Below are 25,413 nucleotides of genomic sequence, written 5' to 3' on the forward strand. Positions count from 1 at the left end.
ATTTGGAACACATGTGAAAGGCGTTGGAATGGAGAGGTTCCACTGTGGAAGAGAGGTTTGGTCGACAATCTTAAGGATGAGAGAAAACATAGTGGATAGAATAATAGCATCAGGTAGAGAAGAGCTGAAAGAGGTCAACAATTGAACTGGGAAGAGTGACAAAACCCTGCAGATGTTAGAAATCTGAAACAAAAATTGAAAGGAGCACTTGACGATGAACTAAATTCCAAGACACTGTGGGGGGAGAAACAGAAGTTAACAACTCAGGTTAGAGACCAACAAAAGAGATGAGGAAGCAAGAGCAGAGAGAGTAGGTGGGGAAAGGATAGGGTGGGGAGAGAGGGAGAGGCGGCGAGGGGGATGGACAAAAGAGAGGGTGGAGATGAAGTGAAGGAGTGGAGGAGGGAGAGATGGTGGAGAGTGTAGTGAGAGGTGAGAATGGGGAGAAGAGAATTGGAGAGGAGTGAACAGAAGAGAGGGAGAGGTGGGGAGAAGGAAAGAGGGAGAGGTGGAGAGGAAAGATGGGTATGGGCCAAAGTTGCCAACAATTATCTTAAAAGCTGGAAGTGAGAGGACACAGATGCATCTATAGAGAGATGGGGGAAAGTGTTGGTTACCTGAATTTGTTAAAATCATCAAAAATTGAAAGGAGCACTTGACGATGAACTAAATTCCAAGACACTGTGGGGGGAGAAACAGAAGTTAACAACTCAGGTTAGAGACCAACAAAAGAGATGAGGAGGCAAGAGCAGAGAGAGAGTAGGTGGGGAAAGAATAGGGTGGAGAGAGAGGGAGAGGCGGCGAGGGGGATGGACAAAAGAGAGGGTGGAGATGAAGTGAAGGAGTAGAGGAGGGAGAGATGGTGGAGAGTGTAGTAAGAGGTGAGAATGGGGAGAAGAGAGAAGAGAGTTGGAGAGGAGTGAACAGAAGAGAGGGAGAGGTGGAGAGAAGGAAAGAGGGAGAGGTGGAGAAGAAAGATGGGTATGGGCCAAAGTTGCCAACAATTATCTTAAAAGCTGGAAGTGAGAGGACACAGATGCATCTATAGAGAGATGGGGGAAAGTGTTGGTTACCTGAATTTGTTAAAATCAACAAGAAATATTTCTCTCCATAACCCCTAATTCCCTTATACTGAAGAAATATATCTAATTCCCTCTTAAATATATTCAATGAACCAACCTCTACTGCTCTCTATGGCAATGAATTCCACAGATTCACCACCCTCTGGGTAAAGAAATTCCTCCTCATCTCGGTCCTAAATGGTTTGCCTATTATCCTCGAACCATGGCCCCGGGTTCTGGACTCCCCCACCATTGGAAATATCCCTTCCTCATCCATTCTGTCCAGTCCTGCCAGAATTTTATATGTCAACAAGAATATTAAGGCCGGGGTTTTACTCCCTGACCTTGGAGGCTGAGGGAGCTCATTCATCTGTCACATTATAGCTGGTGCAGTGAGAAGGGTTCCTCCTCTAGCAGCCAGACATTTATACAGCCATATGAAAACCTCTAATAGGTACAGAGTCACAAGGAGAAAAAGATCAACAATGAACACCAAGCAAGGACAGCATGAGAGCCCTGTTGTGGGGTTCATTTGGGAACCTGATAGCTCTGGGGAAGGAACCATCTTTAAGCCTGTTGGTGTGGGCATCTACACTTGACACTCCCCCTACCCCCAACCAATGGGAGGAGGGAGAAGAGAGCGCATCCAGGGAGTGATGGGCCCTTCAATGTGTTGGCTGTCTTTCTCAGGCAGCGGGAGATGTAGATGAAATCCATGGAGGGAAGATTGAGTGATGTTCTGAGCTTCATTCACTACGTCTTCCCCTTTACCCTAAACCTATGCCCTCTGCTATTGGAAACATTTCCTATCATCCACTGTATCTCTGCCCCTCATAAGTTGTTATACCTCAATGGGTCATGTGAGCAGAATAAAGATAATTGCATTTGCTCTGCACCTTTCACAAACTCTGGACATTCCAAAGAGATTGGAAATAATAAAGAGGGAAGTCACGTTATGGAGTAGTGGCCGGACGGTGAACTCCAGCCCTCTCCAGAAAAGTCGAAAAAAATAAAGGAAAACACAAAGGCACAAAAATAAAAATTAAAGTAAAGTGAGTATAAAGGTGGAAAGAAGATGGTGATGAAAAAAGAAAAATCGAAACCAACGGTAAGAAGAGAGGAAGAGAAGACAACAGAAGAAGAAGGAGAAGGCCTTACCTGTTCGAAGAGGCCCGCGGTGGAGAGAGAAACCCGCTCCCTCAGGTCGGTAGAAAGTGGACTACAAAAATGGCTCGCTGAGCCGAGTAAAAGTGCGCAACCGCGAGGAGTCGCGCATGCGCGATGCGCATGCAAAAAAACACACTGACGGGAGGGGTGACCAGCTGGGGAGTCGATCTCCACAGCCGGCAATGACAGCTGCAGAACACCTGCAGCAAGAGGAGAACACAGAAGACAATGAAAACAAGAAAGAAGAGAAGAAAAGGGCAACAAAGAAACAACAGATGGCCAACCCAGAGGAAGAAGAAGAGGAAGAGTACAGTGAAATAGAAGAAGGGAAAGGCAAGGTAAAGGATATACTTTCTCTTATTAAAGGATACATGGAGTCATTTAAAGAATGGCAAACACAGGAATTTAATGATTTAAGAAGAAGAATAAACAACACAGAAGAGAAAATGAATAAAATAGATATGACCTTATCAGAAATGGGAAAGAAAATGGACAAGATGGAAGAGCGGGCAGTAGCAGTAGAAATGGAGGTAGAGGACTTAAAAAAGAAATTAGAGGAATCTAATAAAAAAGTTATAGAGACACAAGAACTACTAGCTCAGAAAATAGATATAATGGAAAATTATAACAGAAGAAATAACATAAAGATAGTGGGCCTTAAGGAAGATGAAGAAGGCAAGAATATGAGAAAGTTTATAAAAGATTGGATCCCCAGGATCTTAGGATGTCCAGAACTACAGCAAGAAATGGAAATAGAAAGGGCACATAGAGCATTGGCCTTTAAACCACAACCATAACTATTTTAGTAAAATTCTTAAGATATACTACAAGAGAAAAGGTACTGGAGAAGACAATGGAAAAAGTAAGAGAGGGCAACAAGCCACTGGAGTACAAAGGGCGAAAAATCTTCATTTATCCAGATATAAGTTTTGAACTCCTGAAGAAGAGAAAGGAGTTCAATACAGCAAAGGCGATTTTATGGAAAAAAAGGGTATAAATTTATACTAAAGCATCCAGTGGTATTGAAAATATTTATTCCAGGACAGCAAAACAGACTATTCTCGGATCCAGAGGAAGCACGAAAATTTGCAGAACAATTACAAAATAGACTGAAAGATGAAGACGTGTAACGAGAGTACAAAAGACTGCGAACAAAAAAGACACATAAGTTTTGAACTCCTGAAGAAGAGGAAGGAGTTCAATACAGCAAAAACAATCTTATGGAAAAAAACTATTCTCGGATCCAGAGGAAGCAAGGAAATTTGCAGAACAACTACAAAACAAACAGAGAGATGAAGACATGTAATAAGAGTAAAAATGACCACGATTTATATGTATGTGGGTAAAGAGGTATATGTGTGTATATGTATAGTGTGCATACATATGTATAGTGTGCATACATGAATGTATCCGTATTTAGAGGAAAATATAGAGAGTATAGACAAGAATTAATAAGGGAAGGAAATGGAATAGAGGGAATAAGGAGGGAATTAAAAGAGTGACCTTTGTTACATATGAAAATTGAAATCTTTTCTGAGGGGGGCTGGGTGGGGGGAAATAGCGGTCACTGCAAAATCAGTTGACGCTTGCGAGTGGATTCGGAAATCCAAATGGAGAGGGGAGATGTGGTTGTCCGACAAGGGATAAAGGACAACTCAGGAGGGGAAGGGGAGATTGGGGCTAAAGAAGTTTTAAATAGGAGAATAAGGAAAATGTTTAATGTTTTAGAAACGTTGTCTTATAAAGTGTTCAAAACAAGAAAGCAGAAATGGATAAGAAGGAAAGGTGATGATGAGGAAACGGAAAGGGAAGATAAACAAAGTATAAAATAGCTACGCTGAACTATATGACTTTAAATATTAACGGAATACATAACCAAATTAAAAGGAAGAAACTGCTAAATTTACTGAAAAAAGAAAAAATTGATATAGCATTTGTGCAAGAATCATATTTAACTGAATTGGAGCACAAGAAATTAAAGAGAGATTGCGTAGAACACCTAACAGCAGCGTCGTATAATTCAAAATAATAAGGAAAACAAGGCAGCCAATTAGTGAACTGAAAGAAACAAGTACTTTTTTTAAAATTTCAATTTTATTGCCACATGTATTGGAGTGCAGTGAGAAAGTTTGTTTTACATAGAAACATAGAAGATAGGAGCAGGAGTAGGTCATTCGGCCCTTAGAGCCTGCTCCGCCATTCAACGAGATCATGGCTGATCTTAAAGTTCAGTACCCCGTCCCCGCCTTCTCTCCGTAACCTTTAATACCCTTATACTGAAGAAATAGATCTAATTCCCTCTTAAATATATTCAATGAACCTGCCTCTACTGCCCTCTGTGGCAATGAATTCCACAGATTCACCACCCTCTGGGTAAAGAAATTCCTCCTCATCTCAGTCCTAAACGGTTTGCCTATAATCCTCGAACCATGGTCCCGGGTTCTGGACTCCCCCACCATTGGAAACATCCCGTCTGCATCCATTCTGTCCAGTCCTGCCAGGATTTTATATGTCTCTATGAGATCCCCTCTCAATCTTCTAAACTCCAGCGAGTACAATCCCAAATCTTTCCTCATAAGTTATTCCTGCCATTCCAGGTATCAGCCTGGTGAATCGCCTCTGCACTTCCAGCGTACACTTGCAGCATATTGTGCTCAGTTCTGGTCACCTCACTGAAGGAAGGATGTGGAAGCTGTGGAAACGGTGCAGAGGAGATTGACCAGGATGTTGCCTGGATTGGAAAGTAAGTCTTATGAGGCAAGGTTAACAGAGCTGGGACTTTTCTCTTTGGAGCGAAGAAGGATGAGAGGAGACTTAATAGACGTCTACATAAGAGGCATAGATAAGGTTTTGCAAGTAGTCCAGCTAGTTGATGCATACATAGTTGATGCATACATACAGGAATAACAGGGAGAGAGCAGTTAGTCCAGAGAAAAGGCAACATTATTTTTACCAGTGTGGGGGTTGTTAGAACCATAGAACATTACATCACAGAAACAGTCCCATTGGGCCATTCTAGTCCATGCTGAATCATTTTTCTGCCTCGTCCCAATGACCTGCACCCAGTCCATACCCCTCCATACCTCTCCCATCCATGTACTTGTCCAAATTCTTCTTAAATATTAAAATTGAGCACACATTCACCACTTCAGCTGGAAGCTCATTCCACACCCCCACCACTCTCTGTGTGAAGAAGTTCCCCCTCGCGTTTCCCCTTTCACCCTTATAGCAGAAGTAAATCTGTTTTAGTGATCTCAACCACAGGGTGAATATTGGCCAGGACACAGGAGAGGACACTTCGCACAGCAGCATTGTTTAACATCTATTGGAATCTACACAGGTCTTGGTTTATTGAACTGCCAAAGATTCAGTACCTCTAACTCAGCCCAGCACTCACTTCCTTGGTTCTGGACCAAGACCCCAACTCAGGTTCTTACGCTTAACTTCAAACCTTCTGATGTGGAGTTGGAGGAACATCTGACTGAGACAGAACACCTGTAATCTGCTCTTAACAAATACCAGTCAGATAGAAAAAAAATCTTCAGTATGTCCTCTACAGATCAAACCTTGCTTAAAATAACCTCGACCAGTTGATACAAAAAAAAACTCCAACTTAATATTAAAAGCAATTATCCATGGAAGAGTTGATAAATGATTGACATAAACTTTGGAATAAGATTGTGATAAAAATCAGTTCATTAAAGAGAAAATAGAGCCACAACATGCCATGAACACATGACTCTAATCTGTCAGTGAATGTAAGCGAGGTGGTAACTATCCACCACTCCGATTCCCTGTGGATGACACCCTTCTTGCTAATTTCCTTGGACTTGCCCAAGCGTGACCTCCAGCATCTGCTCGATCAGAGGGGAAGCTGTCCACTTCCATTCCGAGTTTCCCACTTTTTCCTCTTCGAATTCCATGTTTCACTAGCCACGCCAGCAACCTTTCTTCCTGAAGATAGGCAAAAAGGTAGAGAACCACTCATCGGGTCCGTCGGACGAGGGATTAAATAGAGCAACAGCTTTCAAATTCTTGTAAGGACTGGGCCGGAAGCAATGGAGAAAGGAATATGGATACACAGGGAACAGGGGGTACACGGGGGAAAGGAGCACGGAGACAGCGGGAACACAGGGATACACGGAGATAGGAACACGAAGGAACCACGGAAACACAGGAAACAGTAGGTACACGGGGAAAGGAGCAGGAGACTGCAGGGACATGAGGATACACAAACCATGGAGAATGCAATATGGATACACAGGATTACAGAGCTACACGGAGGAACATGGAGTCACTAGGAATGGGGATATATGAAGAGACAGGGAGCATGGGAATACACAGAGAGAGGATCACAGAGACACGGAGAATGGAACACGGAGGCACAGGGAAGAAGGATATAAGGAGAAAGCAGCATGGTAATTTAAAACTGAGGTACAGAGAGACCTTTTCGCTTAACGGGGAGTCCCTGGAATGCTGTGCACAAGGGTAATGGAGCCAAATCATTAGTCATATTTGTAATATTTCAAGTTAGAGACTGAGGGAGGAAAGATTGATTGCGGAGTGGGCCAGCACAACATTATAGGCAATATTCTAATATTTAGGGTGGAGATGGATAAATATTTGAAAGATTGAGAAATTAAGGGCTATGGGAACTGGCACAGGGGATGCCAGCATAGATCTGCCATGATCATATTGAATGGCAGGGTGGGCGAGCGGGCCCTTGTGATGCTCTTACCTTGAGGACGGTAGGTAATGCTGCAGGGTACCGGTCTGTTTGCGACGTCTCTGGCCCCACCGCCTGGCGCCAGTAGCGCTCATGGACTGCACAGTCGTTCAGGATGTGGAGAGCACAGGCAACTGCATAGCCAGCCCAGTTTGACACACCTGAGAAAACAATGTTGTCAAGATGTAGAGGCTTTGGAGGGGGTGCGGAAGAGATTTACCAGGATGTTGTCTGGATTAGAGAACACATCGTGTGAAGGAAGGTTGACAGGGTTCGAGCTTTTCTCTTTGGAGCGATGAAGGATAAAAGCTGACTTTTAATAGAGGTCGATAAGACTCTGAAATGGTGCAGCCAAGGTAGGTAAACTGGTTGACCGTTTTGAGTTTTGTGTGCCCGATGGAGACGTGGGGGGGCTGGTAGTCATGGTGGGGAGCTGGCTGATGGAGGACCTCAGTTTTCTTCAGGCTGACTTCCAGGCCAAACATTTTGGCAGTTTCCGCAAAGCAGGACGTCAAGCGCTGAAGAGCTGGCTCTGAATGGGCAACTAAAGCGGCATCGTCTGCAAAGAGTAGTTCACGGACAAGTTTCTCTTGTGTCTTGGTGTGAGCTTGCAGGCGCCTCAGATTGAAGAGACTGCCATCCGTGCGGTACCGGATGTAAACAGCGTCTTCATTGTTGGGGTCTTTCATGGCTTGGTTCAGCATCATGCTGAAGAAGATTGAAAAGAGGGTTGGTGCGAGAACACAGCCTTGCTTCACGCCATTGTTAATGGAGAAGGGTTCAGAGAGCTCATTGCTGTATCTGACCCGACCTTGTTGGTTTTCGTGCAGTTGGATAATCATGTTGAGGAACTTTGGGGGACATCCGATGCGCTCTAGTATTTGCCAAAGCCCTTTCCTGCTCACGGTGTCGAAGGCTTTGGACCGCTGCAATCGTGTCTGCCTGTCCCGCATCGGACTTGTCAGCCACAAACGAGCCTGCAGCTGACGTGGACTTTTTACCCCCTCCATAAATCTTCGTCCGCGAAGCCAAGCCAAAGATAAGACTCTGAAAAGCTTAGATAGGGTGGATGGCCAACCCCAGGGCAACAACAGCCAATACCAGAGGACACCTGCTTAAGGTGAAGTGAGGAAAGTTCAGGGTAGGTGGGTTTCTGGAATGCATTGCTGGGGAAGGTGGTGGAGACTGGTGCAAGAGCAATATTTTAAAGATTCAAGGATGCAAGAAAAACAGAGGATTATGAGTTGCTGGTCAGGAAGAATTAGATTATTGTGGAGCAGGTGTACATAGGTTGCCACAGCATCATGGGCTGAAGGGCTTGTACTATGCTGGAATGCTCTGAGTTTGAATATTGGTTCTTCTGCTGTTTGCAAACAGGAAGTGCCTGCTCTGACCTCAAGATCTAGATGGAGAGAAGCAGCTATTTGACGTGTTAATCCCATTCATTCTGGAGCACAATGAACCTTCTTGAAAGGAGATCTCATAGAAATGAGCCTCTTCCTCCACCTCCCCTCAGGAAGTGCATTCCAGATCCCAACAAGTTCTTCCTCAGTTCCCCTCCATACCCTAAACCGATGTCCCCCTCTGCAAAGGGGGACAGGCATCCTATGACTTGATGAACCTTATTCGGGTGCCTTACAGCCTCCTGCTCTCTAATGAACCTATCCAGTCTATCATTGTATTGGAAATCTTCCATCCCAGGCCATGACCCAGTGATATCTCCTCTGCATGCTCCACAGTGTTATTACATCCTCCTGATCGTTTGGTGCCCAGAACTGAAACCAATGTTTCATAAAGTTCTGCTCTTATATTCTGTGCCCTGGCAAAAGGACATGTGTAGCCCACATGAGTTCTTTGCCTACCTCTGCTGCCACCGACAGGGATCTTTTGACATGTTTGCCAATGTACTTCTATTCCTCAGTGCCCTCTAAAGCCGAGAGTTCATCGTGCATGTCTAGATGGTGAGAAGCAGCCATTTGATGTGTTAATCCCATTCATTCTGGACCCCACAATTTTCTAGACAGAAGATCTCTTAGAAATGAGCTTTTTGACCCACCAGATCCATGCCAAGAACATTGACCAACAATTTTTTTCAAAAGGTTTGCTTTCCGAAAAAACCTGTGTCAGTGTCCAACATTAGTGGATTCCAGTTGCCCTGATATTCCTTTTCCATTGTTGCAATGTCCAAGCAAAACTTTTCACCATGTTTGTCACTGACAGCAGGGATGACGTCCAAGTGCGAATGCAGAAAATGAATTTTCAATGACATGTTGTACCTCATGGTTTTGTATGTTTGAAGCAGACAAAATATGACAGAAAATAGGTTTATATCTAAAAAGAGGTACAGAATAGAACATTTGTCAGGTGATTTTTGTAATTAGCAGTCCTAAATCCATAAAACACTCGCAAGAGAATCCAGGAAGCAAAATCTTCAATGTCCAGTGTAATCAAGCATTTATCCAAGATAATCTACCTCCCAGCATTAGGCCTTCAGCCTTCAACACCTCAACGATTCCTGGGGAGTATCACCTTGCATTTGATTAGGATTAACTTCCATCTACGATCATTCTTTCTAATTTACCAACGTATCAATATCATCCAGTAACTAGCTTCCACACTGGTGACATCTGCAGACCTCCTATATTCACATCATTTATTTTTTTAATTTTTTATTTTTCACACCATAAATCACATTAGCCATGATATACACTTTTTCTTTTTCACACATACAGTGACTTTTTCTTCCCCCCCCTCCCTCCTCCCAAGCCACCCACCCCCCCCCACACTCCCCCCTCTCATCCATTTTAGGTATACAATCTCGGTTGCATTAAGCCAGTCAGACAATGTTGTCATTCTACAAAAATACACCAGAAATTCTACTGAGTCCATTCTTTTCTTTCCTTCTCCTTCCATCAACTTAGGTAATGTTTGTCCCCGGTAGGTTTTCGCTATTGTATTTAATGTAAGCCTCCCATACTTGTTCGAATATTTCAATATTATTTCTTAAACTATATGTTATTTTTTCTAATGGAATACATTTATTCATTTCTATATACCATAGTTGTATTTTCAAATTATCTTCCAATTTCCAGGTTGGCATAATACATTTTTTTGCTACGGCTAGGGCTATCTTAACAAATCTTTTTTGTGCATCCTCCAAGTCAATTCCAAATTCTTTATTTGTTATGTTACTTAGGAGAAAGATCTCTGGATTCTTTGGTATATTGTTTTCTGTTATTTTATTTAATATTTGACTGAGATCATCCCAAAATTTTTCTACTCTCTCACATGTCCAGATTGCATGAATTGTTGTTCCCATTTCTTTTTTACATCGAAAACATCTATCAGATACTGTTGGGTCCCATTTATTTAACTTTTGCGGTGTAATGTATAGTCTGTGTAACCAATTATATTGTATCATACGTAGCCTCGTATTTATTGTATTTCTCATCGTTCCAGAACATAATTTCTCCCATGTTTCCTTTTTTATCTTTATATTTAAATCTTGTTCCCATTTTTGTTTAGTTTTACCATTTGTTTCCTCATTCTCCTTTTCTTGCAGTTTAATAGACATATTTGTTATAAATCTTTTGATTAACATTGTATCTGTAATCACATATTCAAGGTTACTTCCCTCTGGCAAACTCAAATTGCTTCCTAATTTATCTTTCAAGTAGGATCTCAGTTGGTAATATGCCAGCGCTGTATCTCCAGTTATATTGTACTTATCTCTCATTTGTTCAAAGGATAAGAATCTACTTCCTGAAAAACAATTTTCTATTCTTTTAATCCCTTTTTTTTCCCATTTTCTAAAGGAAAGGTTGTCTATTGTAAAAGGGAGTAGCTTATTTTGCGTCAATATTAGTTTTGGTAATTGATAATTTATTTTATTTCTTTCTACATGAATCTTCTTCCAACTATTGAGGAGATGATGTAATACTGGAGAAGTTCTATGTTGTACCAATTTTTCGTCCCATTTATATAATATGTGTTCAGGTATCTTTTCCCCTATTTTATCTAATTCTAATCTCGTCCAGTCTGGTTTTTCCCTTGTTTGATAAAAATCTGATAGGTATCTTAATTGTGCGGCTCTATAATAATTTTTGAAGTTTGGCAATTGTAAGCCTCCTTGTTTATACCATTCTGTTAATTTATCTAGTGCTATCCTCGGTTTCCCCCCTCTCCATAAAAATTTCCTTATTATTTTCTTTAACTCTTTGAAGAATTTTTCTGTCAGTTGTATTGGCAATGCCTGAAATAAGTATAGTATCCTTGGAAAAATGTTCATTTTAATACAGTTTATCCTTCCTATCAGTGTTAGTGGTAGATCTTTCCAATGCTCTAAATCGTCCTGTAATTTTTTCATTAGTGGATTGTAATTGAGTTTATATAATTGGCCTAGATTTTTGTTTATTTGTACACCTAGGTATCTTATTGCCTGCATTTGCCATCTGAATGGAGATTCCTTCTTAAATTTTGAGAAATCCGCATTATTCATAGGCATTGCTTCACTTTTATTTACGTTGATCTTGTAACCCGACACTTCTCCATATTCCTTCAATTTCTTATATAATTCTTTTATTGATAGTTCTGGTTCTGTTAAGTACACTATAACATCATCCGCAAATAGACTGATTTTATATTCCCTGTCTTTTATTTTTATTCCTTTTATATTATTATCTATTCTTATCAATTCTGCTAGTGGTTCTATAGCTAGCGCAAACAATAAAGGTGATAGTGGGCATCCCTGCCGCGTTGACCTGCTTAAGTTAAATTGCTTTGATACATGTCCATTTACTGTCACTTTCGCTAATGGTCCCTTATATAATGCTTTAATCCAATTAATATACTTCTCCGGTAAACTGAATTTTTGCAATACTTTGAACAAATAATTCCATTCTACTCTGTCGAAGGCCTTCTCTGCGTCTAAAGCAACTGCTACTGTAGGTGCTTTATTCCCTTCTACTGCATGAATTAAGTTAATAAATTTACAAATATTGTCTGTTGTGCGTCTTTTGTTGATAAATCCAGTTTGGTCTAAATTTACCATTTTTGGTACCTGTTCTGCTAATCTGTTTGCTAATAGTTTAGCTATTATCTTATAATCTGTGTTTAGCAAAGATATTGGTCTATATGACGCTGGTGAGAGTGGATCTTTCCCTTGTTTTAGTTATATTCACATCATTAATGTATATACAGTAAGGGTCCCAGCATTCTCATCCTGCTAAGAAGGATCAGAGCCCATGGAATGGGAAAGATATGAGCATGAATAGAGGATTGGCTGACAGACAGGAGGCAGAGAGTGGGGATAAAAAGGGGCTTTTCTGGTCGGCTGGCGTGGTGTTCCACAGAGTTCGATGCTGGGACAGCTTCTTTACATGTTTTTAAATTTCTAATTTTACAATACGGTAGAAACCAATTCTGGTCATTGAAACCCAATTCTACCCAATGAATCTACATTTTGAAGGGTGGAGCACCTGGAGGAAACCCACGCAGACACGGGGAGAATCTACAAGCTCTTTACAGACAGCGCAGGATTCGAACCCGGGTAGTCACGCTAACTGTTATATATAAATGATCTGGATGATGGATTAGATAGCTTTGTGGTCAAGTTTGCTAGTGATTCAAAGGTTGGAGGAGGGGGAGGTAGTGTTAAGGAAGCTCTGAGTTTGCAGAAGGACAGACAGATTAGGACAGTGGTTCTCAACCTTTCTCTTTCCACTCACATCCCACTTTAAGTAATCCCTATGCTCTGTGATTAGTAAGGGATTGCTTAAGGTGGTGTAATGGGGGATTAAAACCATGTACTCAGATGCTTTTTGCTTATGTGGAACTGACGACACTGGGTCCACACGCAGGTCACCTTACTTTCAGAACTAGCAGATGTAATTAAACTCAGCCATGGGGACTTATCTGAAGATACACTTTGAAATGGAATTCCACCGTGAGGCCCAGGGAAAGCAGTTGTCAAATACGACACTCTGAAATTGACGTATTGGTCACAACCTGTCTTGCTCAAGAAGTTTTAATGAGTCCTTGTATCTACGAGATAAACCAGGATATCATAGCATCCTGCTCCATAATAATTAATCTTCTAAATTGTAGAATAGTATGCTCAGCTTTGATTTTGACTGACAAATGTTAGAGGGAGTGGGTGCATGATTAATTGTTTTTGGGGTATAAAAGTCTGTGGTCCTGCTGCTGAAGTTTAGACTCTCCGAGGGGTGGGAACACCCCTTGTCAAGAAGGAAGAACAGCCAGAGTCCGAGCAACGTCCCGGTCGGGGGAGGTGGAGAAGCTGCTACCAGCGCCCTGACAACCTACTACAAGTGTGCAGTCGTTGCCTCGCTTCGGCAGTTGGGACCAGTCCAAGCGTTGATAAGTATAGTTGGGAAGGGCTTGCATATTGTAGTGTGAAATCAGCTTTTGAATTAGTAATAAACATTTGTATAAACTGAACTGCTCTCGGTGTGTGTGTCTATTTTCTTTCGGTAGCTAAAACACTGTGACCAATCTAAAATGAACAAAATGAGAGGTATAAGTTTACCCAAGACAGGTGGTATGTGAGTAGAATGAAAATGTTTGAAAACCACTGATGTAGAGTCAGTGGTAAGGAAGGCAAATGGAATGCTGGCATTCATTTCCAGAGAAAGAGAATATAAAAGCAGGGATGCACTGGTCAAACCTCACTAATCTAAGGAAGGATGCATTGGGATTGGAGAACATCCAGAAGAGGATTACAAGGATGATCCCTGGAATTAAAGAGTTAAACATATAAGGAGCATTTGAAGGGTCTGGGATTAGACTCACTGGAGCCAAGGGGCGATTTCAATGAAACCTATCGAATACTGAAAGGATGGGAGAGAGTGGATGTGGGCAGGATGTTTCCTATGGTGGGGGAGTCCAGGACCGGAGGGCAAAGCTTCAGAATACAAAAACGTTCCTATAGAACAGAGATGAGGAGGAATTTATTTACTCAGAGGGTGGTGAATCTGTGGAACCTCTTGTTATGGACGGCTGTGGAGGAAAAATAATTGGGGATATTTAAGGCAGAGGTTTTATTGATCAGGAAGTAAATCAATGCACCAAAAAGTGTTTCAACTTGTGGCAGAATTCCCGGGTGGAATCAAAGGGAAAGATCAGTGAAACTCTTGTTAGTACAATGTAAATTGTGCCTTAAATCCCTTTGTCTTTTGCATGGATTAAACTGCTGGAGGAACTCGGTGGATCAAGCAGCATCTGTGGAGGGGGGAGGGAATTATCGATGTTCCATTGTAGTGAGACTTGATGTAGTTTGTTTTTTGTTCGTAATGATCATTCCTTCAATTTACCAATTGCCACCATTTGTTCAGCTGCAGACCCAGTTAAACTCACCCGGAACGATTGTAAAGTCTGCACCGATGTTGCAGGCTATCAGGTCTCCATTGGGAATCTGCCTTTTGACGGCCTCTTTCATCTTCCCCATTCCCAGTTCGGTCCCTCCATCTCTGATCCCCGTTGGACAAAGAGACACAACTGCACCTGATGCAAGCAGGATCGGTCCAAGGTTCAGGATGATAATCTTGATGTACGAGGAGCGTTTGAAGGTTCTGGGCCTGTACTCGCCAGAGTTTAGAAGGATGAGGGGAGGAAATCTCATTGAAACCTACAGATATTTAAAAAGGCCTGAACAGAATGGACATGGAGAAGATGTTTCCAGTAGTGGGAGAGTCTAGGACCAGAGGGTACAGCCTCAGAATAAAAGGTTGTCCCTTTAGAACAGAGATGGAGAGAAATTTCTTTAGCCAGAGAACAGTGAATCTGTGGAATTTGGTGCCACTGTGGAGGCCATGTTATTGGGTAGATTTAAAACAGAAGTTGATAAGTTATTGATTAGTTAGGGTGTTAGAGGATATGGGGAGAAGGCAGGAGAATCGGGTAGAAAGGAAAAATAAACCAGATGTGACAAATAGCAGAGAGGACTCAGTGGGCTGAATGGCCTAATTCTGCTCTAGCATCTGATGATCTTTCAGATGCATCAAGAGGTGGTGGTAAATGTGAACCATGTGCTGTGATATCTGCTAGACTGTGATCTCAGCCTTTACAGATGTTAACTCTCTTTTCCTCTCTCTGCTAATGCTGCGTGAATGATTGTGTATTCAGCATTTATTCTTGTTTTTATTACTGTTGTTTATCTTAGAATCATAGAACACTGCAGTACAGAAAACAGGTCATTCAGCCCTTCTAGTCTGTGTCAATCATTGTTCAGCTGGTCCCAATAAACCTGCTTCCATTCCATTAACCCTCCAGACCTCTCCCATCTATGTATCTATCCAATTTATTCTTAAGACTCAAGATCGAGTCCGCACCCACCACATCAGCTCATTTCATACTCCCACCCCTCTCCGAGTGAAGACGTTCCCCCTAAATTTTTCCCTTTCAGCCTAAAGCCATGTTCTAAAATCAGTGGAAAGAGCCTACTCTCATTTACTCTGTCTACAGCCCTTATAATTTTGTAAATCTCTATCAAATCTCCCCTTATCTTTCTTCATTCTCAGGAGTAGAGTCCTAACCTGTTTAACCTTTCCCAGTAGCTCAAATCCTGAAGACCTGGAAACATCCTAGTAAATCTTCTCCGCACTCTTTCAATCTTATTAATATCCTTCTTGTAGCTAGGCGACCAGAACCGCACACAATATTCTAAATTTGGCCTCAAAATGTCTTATATAACTTCAACATAATATCCCAACTCTTATCCTCAATACTTTGATTTATAAAGGCCAAGAGACCAAAAGCTTTCTTTACAACCCTGCGTTGCCACTTTCAGGGAACAATGTACCTGTATCCCCAGGTCTCTGCTCCTCCGCACTCCTCAGTGCCCGACCATTTACAGTGTACGTCCTTCCTTGATTTGCTCTTCCAAGATGCAATACCTTACACTTGTCTGCATTAAACTTCATCATTCATTTACTGGCCCTTCATTTACTGGTTCAGTAATGCAAAATAGCCTACAGATCTGGCAGAATGGAGATATTATTATGTGTAATGCTGTATCTTTTAAGATCACTTTATTTCTTGAAGAAGAAGCACGCCCAGTACTTGAGGTTAAACAAAAGAGAAAGCAGAAAGGAGTTTGTCTATTAAAATGGCATTTTTTAGGAACGGTACGGTTAGCGCAACGCTACTTCAGCACAGTGACCCAGGTTCGAATCTAGCACTGTCCATAAGGATTTTGTATGTTCTTCCTGTGACCTGCACAGGTTTTCTCTGGTTTACTCCCACATTCCAAAAGTATATGTGATTGGTAAGTTAATTGGGTGTAATTGGTCAGCACGGGTATCATGGGCCAGAAGGGTTACGGTGCTGTATTGTTAACATTAATATGATGAACCAAGGGGTTACACTAATCAGAGACTCTCCATCAACACAAGAGGATTCTACATTAATGCTGTCACATTTTTGCATGAGAATAATTGAATATTTATCTGTTTTTGTATATATTTATTGCCATTAAGTATTCAGTATGTATTGTTTTTTTGACAAATACCCATTCACCTGTCGTGTTTGTGTACATTGGACAAACTGTCTGACAATAAACCCATTATCATTATTTTAGGCAAAGCATATGGAGTGTGTGGAATAGAACAATGCTTTCCATTGTCCATGTGGCCTTGTTGAAAAGGAACAGGTCGGAATATTGGTAGAGAGATCGTTGGGAGGGAAGTGACACATGCAAATCCAAAGGTCACGCCCAACTGTTTGTTGGTAATGTGCACTTGTCAACCTTGGTAAATTTCTTCATGATGTGTGGTGGAAAGTGTGCTGACTGGCTGCAACACCATCTGGTATGGGGGCACCCATACCTCTGAGAGGACAGCCCTGAAAAAGATAGTGGACACAGCCCAGTACATCACAGCCAAAATCTCCCCACCGTCAAAAAAACCAACATGGAACGCTGCTGTCGGAGAGCAGCAGCAATCATCAAGGATCCACCCCACCCAGAACATGCTTTGTTCTTGCTGCTGCCGTCAGGAAAGAGGTCTCAGTGCCACAAGACTCACACCACCAGGTTCAGGAACAGCTGCTCCCCCCCACCATCAGACTCCTCAACGACAAACTCAATCAGGGACTCATTTAAGGACTCTTAAATTTTCACATTATTCATTATTAAATATGTAATTTCTGTATTGCAGTTTGTTTACATTTCTATCCATGTATCTTTACTTGAGTACAGTTTGTTGCACTACTGATAAGTTGAAATTCTGCCTGGCCCGCAGGAAAAAGAATCTCATGGCTGTATGTGATGTCATGTATGTTCTCTGACAATAAATCTGAACTTTGAACTTTTGTCCATTTCTTTGCTCGACTAATTGTATTCCTAAAAAAAAACATTTTTATAGAAAATAACTACTGTACAATAGAGAAACAGTTGCTAATCATTTTAGGGTCAACACATTACTGTCAAGGAGACCTTCTGAAAAAAATCATCTCCAAGAACTACCATTTAGAATAAACATTGGAAATTAATGGAAAAACTGAAGAGAAATTGGGGTGGATTTTTTTGTTAAACTGGCAACAGTATGGGAAAAGATTCTGTGACTGACAAATACATGAAGGGGGACGGGAGATAAAGAGATTAGATCCCTGAGAAGGCCATCTGTGATATGGGTCCAGCTGAGAGGTCATCCAGATTTGCATTTATTGTAAAATGCAACTTACATTTATAAACTCTCCTCAGTGGAGTAAAGTAGTTCAAGTTTGTTGACCCTTGCAATGAAGTACAGTGAGAAAGTCTATTTTGTGAGCATGTCTGCAGATGTTGTGAATGTAGTTGAATACACAAAAGTGCTGGAGAAACTCAGCAGGTCATGCAGCGTCCTTTATATGGTAAAGTTAAAGGTACATAATTAACGTTTTGGGCTTAAGCCTTTCATCAAGGTATGATTAATATGTAGGCAGGTGCTTTTATAAAATGGCAGGGGAAGGGGCAGAAGCACAGGCAAGAAATGGGAGGGAGGGAAGGTCATACGTGGATGTGGGAGGGAGGAGAGGTCATAAGTGGATGTGAGAGGGAGGGGAGGTCGTAGGTGGATGTAGGAGGGAGGGTAGGTCAGGGGATGTGGGAGGGAGGGGAGGTCATAGGTGGATGTGGGAGGGAGGGGAGGTCGTAGGTGGATGTAGGAGGGAGGGGAGATCAGGGGATGTGGGAGGGAGGGGAGGTCATAGGAAGAATATGGGAGGGAGCGGAGGTCAGGGGATGTGGGAGGGAGGGGAGGTCAGGTAGATGTGGGAGGGAGGGGAGGTCAGGTGGATATGGGAGGGAGGGAAGGTCATAGGTGGATGTGGGAGGGAGGGGAGGTCATAGGTGGATATGGGAGGGAGGGGTGATCATAGGTGGATATGAGAGAGAGGGAAGGTCATGGGTGGATATGGGAGGGAGGGGAGGTCATAGGTGGATGTGGGAGGGAGGGGTCAGGAGGATGTGGGAGGGAGGGAAGGTCATACATGGATATGGGAGGGAGGGGAGGTCATAGGTAGATGTGGGAGGGAGGGGAGGTCTTAGGTAGATGTGGGAGGGAGGGGAGGGTCATAGATGGATATGGGAGGGAGGGGAGTTCATAGGTAGATGTGGGAGGGAGGGGAGGTCTTAGGTAGATGTGGGAGGGAGGGGAGGTCTTATGTAGATGTAGGAAGGAAGGGATGTCAGGTGGATATAGGAGAGAGGAGAGGTCATAGGTGGATGTGGGAGGGAGGGGAAGTATTAGGTAGATGTAGGAGGGAGGACAGGTCATAGGTGGATGTGGGAGGGATGCGAGGTCAGGTAGATGTGGGAGGGAGTGGATGTAATAGATGAGTATGGGAGGCAGGGGAGGTCATAGGTGGATGTGGGAGTGAGGGGAGTACCTAGGTGGATGTGGGGGAGGGGTATCATAGGTAGATGTGGGAGGGACTCATGGTTGTGGACCAGTGCTCCTCCCCCTGCTCCTTCACCCCCACCATTTTATTCAGGTGTCTTCCTACATATTGATCATACCTTGATGAAGGGCACAAGCCCAAAATGTTGGTTATGTATCTTTATTTTTGCTCTACTCTATGACCTTCGGAGCTTTTTTGGCATTGTGTTTTTAACCCATACATAGTAAATCAATGAGTTACAGAGAGGGATCAGTTATTTTCCCTGGTGTGAGGTTCATTCAGGTGTCTGATAACAGCAGGAAAGAAACTGCCCTTGAATTTGGCAGTGCGTGATCTCTCACTTGTGAATCTCCTTCCCAATGGGAGTGGGATGAAGAGAATGTGACTGGAATGGGATGAGTCTTTTAATATTTTTGCTGTTCCAAGGCAGTGGAGAATGCAGATAGAGTTGCTGGATGGGAAAGGGCTTTGGTCTGAGCTTCACACCCCTCTGCAGAAGTTGCAGATCAATATTCAAACCAAAATCTTTGACATCAATTGACAGGATGAGTGTTAAGGAGAGACAAAGAGATGGAAGGGATGAGACAGAGTCAGGTATGGACACAGCTGCTGATGGGGAATGATTACACAGAGGGACATGATTACACAGGGTAGCGTGCAGATCTCAGGGAATTTAAGTTTGCAGCGATGGGAGATTGGCGGCAAGTAGAGCAGCTGCCTCACAGTGCCTGAGATCCAGGTTCAGTTCTGATCTCTGGCTCTGTGTGGAGTTTGCATGTTCTCCCCGTGACTCTGCGGGGAGGGGGAGCTTCCTCTGGGTGATCCGGTTCCATATCACATCCCAAAAATTGGTGGGTTAATTGGCCATGTAAATTGTTCCTGGTGTATGGGTGAGCGGTAGGATGGAGGGGAACCAGCAAAGGGCTCAGCGGCTGAAGGATTCGTCAGGGAAGGTGACCAGGGCAGCGATCTAGCAAGCGGCTCAGGGGTTGAGGGACCCATACAGACTGCAGATGAGCTACAGTCAGGGGATCCACACAGGCTGATGGAGATATCTCATGGGAATTTGGTTTTGGACCTGTGATTCAAAAGGGTGTTGAGGCCAAAAAGGGGTCTCAAAGGGCCTCGGATGCTGAAGGCCTCCTGATCATATCGGAGGTTCAGATCTGGAGCCCAGACCGTCGATGGATCGAACAGGAGTCTGTGCAGCTGCAGAGGCTGTGGGAGCGCTGGAGGCAAATCCACGGACACTCAGTGACTCCGAAGGGACTCCCTTTTGCTTCTCTCGCTTACTGTAAGAGGAGCCAGCAATACTAACGGAAACACTTTGTCTGCCTTACAGCAGACAAAGTGTAAAGTATATCATGTATGTAAAATTTTTAATGTATTATTAGGTGACAATAAAAGGAACCTTGAACTTTGAGAGTGTGGGATTGATGTAGGACTAGTATAAATGGGTGGGTGATGGATGGAGTAAACTCTGAGAGCTGAAGGACTCACTTGTGTTGTCACTTGAGTGGAAGCTGTTATGTGATGGGGTTATGGAAAGTTCTGAAGATGCTTGGAATTTTCCCAGTTGCTGACCACAGGCACATCACATGAAGGGGACAATGCGACTGAGGGCATGGGCTGAGGACACAAAACACATTCTACAAGGATGGTTGGAAAGCAAACTGGAGAAGGAATATTGGCTAAGTTCTTCTCAGTGGGTCAACCTATGAAATTTGGCATTGTGCTAACTGCTATGCCAACTGTTCCACCCCAAATGGGGAGAACACAGGAGAAATGGTATGAGAGGAAAAATACATCAGCCATGATTTGAATGGTGGAGAGGGTCTAATTCTGCTCATACATCTTATGATCTCTGGATACCTTTTCAATGTTGTGACTTTCCCTGCCTCTACCACTTCCTCCAATAGAACCCACGGCAAATCATTAATCTTCAATTTCTGGCAGATCAAACGGCAATTTTTAAATAAGATTTTTAAAAACCCCACCTTGTTCAACAGCCTCTTCAATTATCTTTTTGTTCATCTTCAAGGGTCTTTGATCTGTTACTAGGACGACGCTCTTCTTCTTGGCCTGCAGCATGGCTGCCATGGCAATGGCTCCTGGAGGACCATCCGTCTCCTCTGGGGGATGGTGATTAAAGTGGGTTGGAAATCCGATGGTTATGAGCACAGATTTTGCATGGGACAGTGAGAGGGAGACTTTCAAGAGCTGGTCTTTGATGAACAAATGGTTGATGCCTCGACCAGCTGCTCAGGATAGAAACATGCTGTGTGAAGTCTTGATTCCAACAGCTCTGACCAATTGTAAAAATCGCCAATACAGAGTAAACCTTGGTGCACTGACATGTTGATAAGGGACAGGCATTGTTTTATTGTGGAGTATTTTTTTTTAACCAAAAAAATTGACTTTATTCACAATAAATTATTAAAAAAGGAAAACGCAGCTTGATGCCACCCTGCACTAAGAATGGAATGCAGCAGTCCCATTTGTTAGAATCCTGGCTTGCTTTTTTTTTAAATTTTTTTATTTTTCACACCATAAATCACATTAACCATGGTACACACTTTTTCCTTTTCACACATATACAGTGCCATTTTCTCCCCCCACCCTCCCATCCCACCCTCCCTACCTCCCCCCTCCTGTCCATTTAAGGTACAAAATCTAGGATACCTCAAACCAGTCAATGTTGTCATTCAATAAAAATACACCAGAAATTCCACTGAGTCCATTCTTTTCATTTCCTTTTCCTTCCGTTAACTTAGGTAGTGATTGTCCCCGGTAGGTTTTCGCTATTGTGTTTCATGTAAGGCTCCCATATTTGTTCGAATATTTCAATATTATTTCTTAAACTATATGTTATTTTTTCTAATGGAATACATTTATTCATTTCTATACCATTGTTGTATTTTCAAATTATCTTCCAATTTCCAGGTTGACATAATACATTTTTTTGCTACGGCTAGAGCTATCTTAACAAATCTTTTTTGTGCATCCTCCAAATCAATTCCAAAATCTTTGTTTTTTATGTTACTTAGGAGGAAGATCTCTGGATTCTTTGGTATATTGTTTTCTGTTATTTTATTTAATATCTGATTTAGATCTTCCCAAAATTTTTCTACTCTCTCACATGTCCAGATTGCATGAATTGTTGTTCCCATTTCTTTTTACATCGAAAACATCTGTCAGATACTGTTGGGTCCCATTTATTTAACTTTTGAGGTGTAATGTATAGCCTGTGTATCCAGTCATATTGTATCATACGTAACCTCGTATTTATTGTTTTTCTCATCGTTCCAGAACATAACTTCTCCCATGTTTCCTTTTTTATCTTTATATTTAAATCTTGTTCCCATTTTTGTTTAGTTTTACCATTTGTTTCCTCATTCTCCTTTTCTTGCAGTTTAATAGACATATTTGTTATAAATCTTTTGATTATCATTGTATCTGTAATCACATATTCAAAGTTACTTCCCTCTGGCAAACTCAAACTGCTTCCTAATTTATCCTTCAAGTAGGATCTCAATTGGTAATATGCCAGCGCTGTATCTTGAGTTATATTGTATTTATCTTTCATTTGTTCAAAGGATAATAATCTATTTCCTGAAAAACAATTTTCTATTCTTTTAATCCCTTTTTTCTCCCATTCTCTAAAGGAAAGGTTATCTATTGTAAAAGGGAGTAACTTGTTTTGCGTCAATATTAGTTTTGGTAATTGATAATTTGTTTTATTTCTTTCTACATGAATCTTCTTCCAAATATTGAGTAGATGATGTAATACTGGAGAACTTCTATGTTGTACCAATTTTTCATCCCATTTATATAATATGTGTTCAGGTATCTTTTCCCCTATTTTATCTAATTCTAATCTAGTCCAATCCTGCTTTTCCCTTGTTTGATAAAAATCTGATAGGTATCTTAATTGTGCGGCTCTATAATAATTTTTTAAGTTTGGCAGTTGTAAGCCTCCTTGTTTATACCATTCTGTTAATTTATCTAGTGCTATCCTGGGTTTCCCCCCTTTCCATAAAAATTTCCTTATTATTTTCTTTAACTCCTTGAAAAAATTTCTCTGTCAGTTGTATTGGCAATGCCTGAAATAGGTATAATATCCTTGGAAAAATGTTCATTTTAATACAGTTTATCCTTCCTATTAGTGTTAGTGGTAAATCTTTCCAATGCTCTAAATCGTCCTGTAATTTTTTCATTAGTGGATAATAATTGAGTTTATATAGTTGGCCGAAATTTTTATTTATTTGTACACCTAGGTATCTTATTGCTTGCATTTGCCATCTAAATGGTGATTCCTTCTTAAATATTGAGAAATCCGCATTATTCATCGGCATTGCTTCACTTTTATTTACGTTGATCTTGTAACCCGACACTTCTCCATATTCCTTCAATTTCTTATATAATTCTTTTATTGATAGTTCTGGTTCTGTTAAGTATACTATAACATCATCCGCAAATAAACTGATTTTATATTCCTTGTCTTTTATTTTTATCCCTTTTATATTATTTTCTGTTGTTATCAATTCTGCTAGTGATTCTATCGCTAACGCAAACAATAAAGGTGATAGTGGGCATCCCTGCCGCGTTGACCTGCTTAAGTTAAATTGCTTTGATACATGTCCATTTACTGTCACTTTCGCTAATAGTCCCTTATATAATGCTTTAATCCAATTAATATACTTCTCCGGTAAACTGAATTTTTGCAATACTTTGAACAAATAATTTCATTCTGCTCTGTCAAAGGCCTTCTCTGCGTCTAAAGCAACTGCTACTGTTGGTGCTTTATTCCCTTCTACTGCATGAATTAAGTTAATAAATTTACAAATATTGTCTGTTGTGCGTCTTTTTTTGATAAATCCAGTTTGGTCTAGATTTACCATTTTCGGTACATACTCTGCTAATCTGTTTGCTAATAGTTTAGCTATTATCTTATAATCTGTGTTAAGTAAAGATATTGGTCTATATGACGCTGGTGTGAGTGGATCTTTCCCTTGCTTTAGTATTACTGTAATTATTGCTGTTTTACATGAATCTGGTAAGCTTTTTGTTTTATCAATCTGGTTGATTACTTCCAGGAGGGGAGGAATTAATAAGTCTTTAAATGTTTTATAGAATTCTATTGGGAATCCATCCTCTCCTGGTGTCTTATTATTTGGTAATTTTTTTTATTATCTCTTGTATTTCTACTATTCCAAATGGCTCTGTTAATTTATTTTGTTCCTCTATTTGTAGTTTTGGTAGTTCAATTTTAGTTAGAAATTCATCTATTTTCCCTTCTTTCCCTTCGTTTTCAGTTCGGTATAATTGTTCATAGAATTCTCTAAAGTTTTCCTTAATTTCTTTTGGATTATATGTAATTTGTTTGTCTTTTTTCCTTGATGCCAATACCATTTTCTTAGTTTGTTCTGTCTTAAGCTGCCATGCTAGGATTTTGTGCGTTTTTTCACCTAGTTCATAATATTTCTGTTTTGTCTTCATTATATTCTTCTCTACCTTATAAGTTTGTAGTGTTTCATATTTTATTTTTTTATCTGCCAATTCTCTTCTTTTAGTTGTATCTTCCTTCATTGCTAATTCTTTTTCTATATTTACTATTTCCCTTTCCAACTGCTCTGTTTCCTGATTATAGTCCTTTTTCTTCTTGGTTACATAACTTATTATTTGCCCTCTAATGAATGCTTTCATTGCATCCCATAGTATAAACTTATCTTTCACTGATTTCGTATTTATTTCAAAATACATTTTAATTTGTCTTTCAATAAATTCTCTAAAATCCTGCCTTTTAAGTAACATGGGGTTTAATCTCCATCTATACATTTTTGGAGGGATGTCCTCTAGCTTTACTGTCAATATTAAGGGTGAATGGTCCGATAATATTCTAGCTTTATATTCTGTTTTTCTTACTCTATCTTGCATACGAGCTGATAACAAAAATAGGTCTATTCTTGAGTATGCTTTATGTCTAGCCGAGTAATATGAATATTCCTTTTCATTTGGGTGTTGTTTCCTCCATATATCCAAAAGTTGCATTTCTTCCATCGATTTAATTATAAATTTGGTTACTTTGTTCTTTCTGTTAATTTTTTTCCCAGTTTTGTCCATATTTGAATCCAAATTCAGGTTGAAATCCCCTCCTAATAATATTTTCCCTTGCGTATCTGCTATCTTCAAAAAGATATCTTGCATAAACTTTTATCTTCTTCGTTAGGTGAATATACATTGAGTAGATTCCAAAACTCCGAATATATCTGACATTTTATCATTACATATCTCCCTGCTGGATCTATTATTTCCTCTTCTATTTTAAATGGCACATTTTTACTAATTAATATAGCTACTCCTCTTGCTTTTGAATTATACGATGCTGCTGTTACGTGTCCTACCCAATCTCTCTTTAATTTCTTGTGCTCCAATTCAGTTAAATGTTTTTCTTGCACAAATGCTATATCAACTTTTTCTTTTTTCAGTAAATTTAGCATTTCTTCCTTTTAATTTGGTTATGTATTCCATTAATATTTAAAATCATATAGTTCAACGTAGCCA

At 41.0% G+C, this 25,413-nt stretch overlaps 1 protein-coding gene across 1 annotated transcript in view; it reads right to left on the reverse strand.

Annotated features, from left to right (window-relative positions):
• Positions 1-1,917: 1,917 nt before the first annotated feature.
• dglucy (D-glutamate cyclase) overlaps positions 1,918-25,413 on the reverse strand; it is a 39,885-nt gene continuing 16,389 nt past the window's right edge. The window contains 10 exon segments of the mRNA XM_069915465.1: positions 1,918-2,050; positions 6,063-6,101; positions 6,103-6,182; positions 6,967-7,115; positions 14,329-14,599; positions 16,797-16,812; positions 19,191-19,458; positions 19,974-20,078; positions 20,350-20,428; positions 20,836-21,098. Coding sequence (XP_069771566.1) covers positions 1,918-2,050; positions 6,063-6,101; positions 6,103-6,182; positions 6,967-7,115; positions 14,329-14,599; positions 16,797-16,812; positions 19,191-19,458; positions 19,974-20,078; positions 20,350-20,428; positions 20,836-21,098 — 1,403 coding nt within the window.

The sequence above is a fragment of the Narcine bancroftii genome, chromosome 2 (genome assembly GCF_036971445.1).
Source record: "Narcine bancroftii isolate sNarBan1 chromosome 2, sNarBan1.hap1, whole genome shotgun sequence".
NCBI classification, from domain to species: domain Eukaryota; kingdom Metazoa; phylum Chordata; class Chondrichthyes; order Torpediniformes; family Narcinidae; genus Narcine; species Narcine bancroftii.